The sequence below is a fragment of the Engystomops pustulosus genome, chromosome 10 (genome assembly GCF_040894005.1).
Source record: "Engystomops pustulosus chromosome 10, aEngPut4.maternal, whole genome shotgun sequence".
NCBI classification, from domain to species: Eukaryota; Metazoa; Chordata; class Amphibia; order Anura; family Leptodactylidae; genus Engystomops; species Engystomops pustulosus.
This window is the reverse complement of record NC_092420.1, coordinates 1886179-1893678: the sequence shown is the minus strand read 5'-3', so window position 1 is coordinate 1893678 and position 7500 is coordinate 1886179. Positions and strand designations below refer to the sequence as shown.

The 7500-nt window shown below is 51.8% G+C and overlaps 1 protein-coding gene across 4 annotated transcripts in view; it reads right to left on the bottom strand.

The window, feature by feature from the left end:
- Positions 1-7500, bottom strand: part of CACNA2D2 (calcium voltage-gated channel auxiliary subunit alpha2delta 2) — a 217657-nt gene that overhangs the window by 18864 nt on the left and 191293 nt on the right. For all 4 annotated transcript variants that reach the window (XM_072128014.1, XM_072128015.1, XM_072128016.1 and 1 more), the window contains 2 exons: positions 3421-3481; positions 448-545 (listed from right to left, as the gene is read on the bottom strand). In XM_072128014.1, the coding sequence (XP_071984115.1) occupies positions 448-545; positions 3421-3481 (159 nt within the window). The remainder of the gene's footprint in view (positions 1-447; positions 546-3420; positions 3482-7500) is intronic.

The following is a 7500-nucleotide window of genomic DNA, read 5'->3' as shown; positions in this document are numbered from 1 at the left end:
ATCATCATCATCATCATCACCACCCTCATCATCATCATCACCATCACCCTCATCATCATCATCATCATCACCCTCATCATCATCATCATCATCACCCTCATCATCATCATCATCACCACCACCACCCTCATCATCATCATCATCACCATCACCCTCATCATCATCATCATCACCACCATCACCCTCATCATCATCATCATCACCACCATCACCCTCATCATCATCATCACCATCACCCTCATCATCATCATCATCATCACCACCCTCATCATCATCATCATCATCCCCCACAGCCGGGTCCTAGCATCAGCCCCCAGCATTTCCCCCCACAGCCGGGTCCTAGCATCAGCCCCCAGCATTTCCCCCCACAGCCGGGTCCTAGCATCAGCCCCCAGCATTTCCCCCCACAGCCAGCACCCCCACCGCATTGTCCTCCATGACACTCACACTGCTTGGAGTCCGGAGTCACTTTCTCCATTAGTGAAATGAAATTCAGCAGGAACTCCGTGTTGTTTTCGGACTGTTCCAGGTCCTGGCAGTACTGCCTGCAAACACAACACAGAGAGGACAACGAGCATCAGGACCCACAACAAGAGCAAGGACCTCAGGGGCTGAAGGACTGAGAGGAGACTGTCCCCTAACACTATAGGGGGAGCAGTGTGAGAGTGCTGAGAGGAGACTGTCCCCTAACACTGAAGGGAGGAGCAGTGAGAGTGCTGAGAGGAGACTGTCCCCTAACACTATAGGGGGAGCAGTGTGAGAGTGCTGAGAGGAGACTGTCCCCTAACACTGAAGAGAGGAGCAGTGTGAGAGTGCCGAGAGGAGACTGTCCCCTAACACTATAGGGGGAGCAGTGTGAGAGTGCTGAGAGGAGACTGTCCCCTAACACTGAAGAGAGGAGCAGTGTGAGAGTGCTGAGAGGAGACTGTCCCCTAACACTATAGGGGGAGCAGTGTGAGAGTGCTGAGAGGAGACTGTCCCCTAACACTATAGGGGGAGCAGTGTGAGAGTGCTGAGAGGAGACTGTCCCCTAACACTGAAGAGAGGAGCAGTGTGAGAGTGCTGAGAGGAGACTGTCCCCTAACACTGAAGGAGAGGGGAGCAGTGTGAGAGTGCTGAGAGGAGACTGTCCCCTAACACTGAAGGGAGGAGCAGTGTGAGAGTGCTGAGAGGAGACTGTCCCCTAACACTATAGGGGGAGCAGTGTGAGAGTGCTGAGAGGAGACTGTCCCCTAACACTGAAGAGAGGAGCAGTGTGAGAGTGCTGAGAGGAGACTGTCCCCTAACACTGAAGGAGAGGGGAGCAGTGTGAGAGTGCCGAGAGGAGACTGCCCCCTAACACTGAAGGAGAGGGGAGCAGTGTGAGAGTGCTGAGAGGAGACTGTCCCCTAACACTATAGGGGGAGCAGTGTGAGAGTGCTGAGAGGAGACTGTCCCCTAACACTGAAGAGAGGAGCAGTGTGAGAGTGCTGAGAGGAGACTGTCCCCTAACACTGAAGGGAGGAGCAGTGCGAGAGTGCTGAGAGGAGACTGTCCCCTAACACTGAAGGAGAGGGGAGCATTGTGAGGGTGCTGAGAGGAGACTGTCCCCTAACACTGAAGGGGAGGGGAGCAGTGTGAGAGTGCTGAGAGGAGACTGTCCCCTAACACTATAGAGGGGAGCAGTGTGAGAGTGCTGAGAGGAGACTGTCCCCTAACACTATAGAGGGGAGCAGTGTGAGAGTGCCGAGAGGAGACTGTCCCCTAACACTGAAGGGAGGAGCAGTGTGAGAGTGCCGAGAGGAGACTGTCCCCTAACACTGAAGGGAGGAGCAGTGTGAGAGTGCTGAGAGGAGACTGTCCCCTAACACTATAGGGGGAGCAGTGTGAGAGTGCCGAGAGGAGACTGTCCCCTAACACTATAGAGGGGAGCAGTGTGAGAGTGCCGAGAGGAGACTGTCCCCTAACACTGAAGGGAGGAGCAGTGTGAGAGTGCCGAGAGGAGACTGTCCCCTAACACTGAAGGGAGGAGCAGTGTGAGAGTGCTGAGAGGAGACTGTCCCCTAACACTATAGGGGGAGCAGTGTGAGAGTGCCGAGAGGAGACTGTCCCATAACACTGAAGGAGAGGGAAGCAGTGTGAGAGTGCTGAGAGGAGACTGTCCCCTAACACTGAAGGGAGGAGCAGTGTGAGAGTGCTCAGAGGAGACTGTCCCCTAACACTGAAGGAGAGGGGAGCAGTGTGAGAGTGCTGAGAGGAGACTGTCCCCTAACACTGAAGGAGAGGGGAGCAGTGTGAGAGTGCTGGAGGAGACTGTCCCCTAACACTGAAGGGAGGAGCAGTGTGAGAGTGCTCAGAGGAGACTGTCCCCTAACACTGAAGGGAAGAGCAGTGTGAGAGTGCCGAGAGGAGACTGTTCCCTAACACTGAAGGGAGGGGAGCAGTGAGAGAGTGCTGAGAGGAGACTGTCCCCTAACACTATAGGGGGAGCAGTGTGAGAGTGCTGAGAGGAGACTGTCCCCTAACACTGAAGGGAGGAGCAGTGTGAGAGTGCTCAGAGGAGACTGTCCCCTAACACTGAAGGGAAGAGCAGTGTGAGAGTGCTGAGAGGAGACTGTCCCCTAACACTGAAGGGAGAGGAGCAGTGTGAGAGTGCTCAGAGGAGACTGTCCCCTAACACTGAAGGGAGGAGCAGTGTGAGAGTGCTCAGAGGAGACTGTCCCCTAACACTGAAGGGAAGAGCAGTGTGAGAGTGCCGAGAGGAGACTGTTCCCTAACACTGAAGGGAGGGGAGCAGTGTGAGAGTGCTGAGAGGAGACTGTCCCCTAACACTGAAGGGAGGAGCAGTGCGAGAGTGCTGAGAGGAGACTGTCCCCTAACACTGAAGGGAGGGGAGCAGTGTGAGAGTGCTCAGAGGAGACTGTCCCCTAACACTGAAGGGAGGAGCAGTGTGAGAGTGCTGAGAGGAGACTGTCCCCTAACACTGAAGGGAGGGGAGCAGTGTGAGAGTGCTGAGAGGAGACTGCCCCCTAACACTGAAGGGAGGAGCAGTGTGAGAGTGCTGAGAGGAGACTGTCCCCTAACACTGAAGGGAGGAGCAGTGCAAGAGTGCTCAGAGGAGACTGTCCCCTAAGACTGAAGGGAGGGGAGCAGTGTGAGAGTGCTGAGAGGAGACTGTCCCCTAACACTGAAGGGAGGAGCAGTGTGAGAGTGCTGAGAGGAGACTGTCCCCTAACACTGAAGGGAAGAGCAGTGTGAGAGTGCTGAGAGGAGACTGTCCCCTAAAATGAAGGGGGGAGTAGCAATTTCTTCTGTGTAGAGAGTCCGGGGGTACAGCTGTGACTTTACAGGGGAATATGCTGCCTTTATTTACAGTAGAGAATGGAGACCTCTGGGAGAGCACTGGCTGGGGGTCCGATATGATGCCCCGTGATACGTTACCTGGGAGCCAAGAACACCCGACCCTCAGACTCGAAGGTATTCGGCATCAGAGATTCAAAATCTGTAATACACAAAAATAATTATCCAGCAAGTGAGAGGCGAGAGGGGTCTCCGTGTGTGTGGGGGGCTGCTCCTAGCAGGGGGGTGTAGGGGGACCCTCGCTCTGTGTGGGGGGCACAGGATCTGCTCTGCATGGATGTATGGACGAGCGGGATCCGGCCACAACCTTCAGGTGAAACAATGGAGGTCAATGAGGTGGAGAGGAGAAGGGAGAGTCTCCCAGGAGCTCCATCATCTGAGCAGGTACCTGGGACCCTCCGGCTACCTGGCAGGGCATGCTGGGACATGTGGTGCTACGGCTGGAGGGTCCCGGAGCTGCCGCTGGGATGATGGGAGCCGGGGGGATGAAGTAAGACTGGAGGAAGCAGCTCAGATCCTTCTACGATCTGCAATCAGCTCAGAGACCCAACGCAAAATTAGGGTGACCCCACCATATGCCATTTATACTGCACCCCTACAACTACTCCCCTGGAAGAGCTGCAGCCGCTCCAGGACTATGAGCCCCGGATAGCGCCTCCTGCTGTCCCACAATGGAGCTACAGACCTCACCGAATGTCCTCGCTCTGTACGGACACCACTGATTCCTCATACACGACCTTATGGGGGCCTGGCCTAGATATTTCTGGAAAGCTGCCCTCACTATTCTGCTGCTGGTGCAGTCACTGTGTACATACATGACATTACTTATCCTGTACTGATCCTGAGTTACATCCTGTATTATACTCCAGAGCTGCGCTCACTATTCTGCTGCTGGTGCAGTCACTGTGTACATACATGACATTACTTATCCTGTACTGATCCTGAGTTACATCCTGTATTATACTCCAGAGCTGCGCTCACTATTCTGCTGCTGGTGCAGTCACTGTGTACATACATGACATTACTTATCCTGTACTGATCCTGGGTTACATCCTGTATTATACCCCAGAGCTGCACTCACTATTCTGCTGCTGGTGCAGTCACTGTGTACATACATGACATTACTTATCCTGTACTGATCCTGAGTTACATCCTGTATTATACCCCAGAGCTGCACTCACTATTCTGCTGCTGGTGCAGTCACTGTGTACATACATGACATTACTTATCCTGTACTGATCCTGAGTTACATCCTGTATTATACTCCAGAGCTGCACTCACTATTCTGCTGCTGGTGCAGTCACTGTACATACATGACATTACTTATCCTGTACTGATCCTGAGTTACATCCTGTATTATAGCCCAGAGCTGCACTCACTATTCTGCTGCTGGTGCAGTCTCTGTGTACATACATGACATTACTTATCCTGTACTATACCCCAGAGCTGCACTCACTATTCTGCTGCTGGAGGAGTCACTGTGTACATACATGATATTACTTATCCTGTACTGATCCTGAGTTACATCCTGTATTATACTCCAGAGCTACACTCACTATTCTGCTGCTGGTGCAGTCCCTGTGTACATACATGACATTACTTATCCTGTACTGATCCTGAGTTACATCCTGTATTATACTCCAGAGCTGCACTCACTATTCTGCTGCTGGTGCAGTCACTGTGTACATACATGACATTACTTATCCTGTACTATACCCCAGAGCTGCACTCACTATTCTGCTGCTGGTGCAGTCACTGTACATACATGGCATTACTTATCCTGTACTGATCCTGAGTTACATCCTGTATTATACTCCAGAGCTGCACTCACTATTCTGCTGCTGGTGCAGTCACTGTGTACATACATGACATTACTTATCCTGTACTGATCCTGAGTTACATCCTGTATTATACCCCAGAGCTGCAATCACTATTCTGCTGCTGGTGCAGTCACTGTGTACATACATGACATTACTTATCCTGTACTGATCCTGAGTTACATCCTGTATTATACCCCAGAGCTGCACTCACTATTCTGCTGCTGGTGCAGTCACTGTGTACATACATGACATTACTTATCCTGTACTGATCCTGAGTTACATCCTGTATTATACCCCAGAGCTGCACTCACTATTCTGCTGCTGGTGCAGTCACTGTGTACATACATGACATTACTTATCCTGTACTGATCCTGAGTTACATCCTGTATTATACTCCAGAGCTGCACTCACTATTCTGCTGCTGGTGCAGTCACTGTGTACATACATGACATTACTTATCCTGTACTGATCCTGAGTTACATCCTGTATTATACTCCAGAGCTGCACTAACTATTCTGCTGCTGGGGATGCAGTCACTGTGTACATACATGACATTACTTATCCTGTACTGATCCTGAGTTACATCCTGTATTATACCCCAGAGCTGCACTCACTATACTGCTCCTGGTGCAGTCACTGTGTACATACATGACATTACTTATCCTGTACTGATCCTGAGTTACATCCTGTATTATACCCCAGAGCTGCACTCACTATTCTGCTGCTGGTGCAGTCACTGTGTACATACATGACATTACTTATCCTGTACTGATCCTGAGTTACATCCTGTATTATACCCCAGAGCTGCACTCACTATTCTGCTGCTGGTGCAGTCACTGTGTACATACATGACATTACTTATCCTGTACTATACCCCAGAGCTGCACTCACTATTCTGCTGCTGGTGCAGTCACTGTACATACATGGCATTACTTATCCTGTACTGATCCTGAGTTACATCCTGTATTATACCCCAGAGCTGCACTCACTATTCTGCTGCTGGTGCAGTCACTGTGTACATACATGCCATTACTTATCCTGTACTGATCCTGAGTTACATCCTGTATTATACCCCAGAGCTGCACTCACTATTCTGCTGGTGGAGTGCGGTTGGTACATGTCATGTAGGTAGTCAGTGACTGCTTATGCTTTGATATATTTACTTGGTGAGTTGCTGTGTCAGAGTTTGAGCTCCTGCATAGGAATGAAGACTACTTACCTCTAGATAGTGGGTGGATCTGGTTTCAGTAGTGGGCGCTACATTCATTGTGTGCATGTACATACAGGAGTGACTAGGCTGGTAGGTGGCCGGTAAGTGGCCATGAGACATGCATGAAGTACTTGGGTGCACAGAAATACTGTGTCAGGCACCTATGACACCGATACCCAGCAAGTCAGTCCAAGCATAGGGCCACCCAGACAGGAGGCAGAGTGCATTGTGGGGGACTGGGGCGGCACCGCTGGGAAGTCTGGCTTCGGATTGGATGACACTTTGGAGCAGATGCGTTTTTGCTAATAGAACGATATTTAGTTTCTTTTTGATACGATGTTGCCATAAATTCACCTCCCACAATGCACTGGGGTGCGGAACTGTGGGGTGGCCTGGAAACACGCAGCTGATTGGACTGTTACCTTCTACTAGAGGGGGGAGGGGAGGGCAAGCGATGAGGGGAGTGGGGGTCCGTATAACACTACCATTGTTTCATCAGCATTGCCAATACAGGATCACCGGGCAGAAGCTGCAGGGGTCCGTGCTGGTCCCAAAAAGATCATCCGCCCAAAGCTGCCGCAAAGTCACCAAATCAAGACCCCCCCAGCCCCCCAAAAATCCAATCATCCCCTGAACCCACTGCACAACACTCAGCACGGCCCCCTCCCAGCTTGTGCCGAAATAGAGAAGGTGGAAGGGGTGAGAGGAGGTGGGGAGACGGGTGTAACCAAAACTAATACCCATTCATGATCACTAGATGGAGGCCACGAGTCCGGTGGCCACACGTGGAGGGGCAGCAAGGCAGATGAGGGTGAAGACGGGGGGCAACAGACAGGGGGAACAAGAAAAGAAGAGGGTCAGAGACATCTGGAGACAGAGGGGGGTCAGGGGCAGGAGGGAGCGACCATTACTTGCCTGATTTAACCCCTTAATCACCAGAGCAACATTGGGCCAAGAACCAGCCGCCTTCCCGGTATATATATATATGGCCATGAGTATATATATATACACACACGTAGCTGCTGCCGGCGCCACATGAGACTCGGGATCAGAGAAGGCAGTAATCACATCAGGAGGATGGAGGGGGAGATGGACGAGGGTCCCACGAGGCGGAGGAGATGACACAGGAGG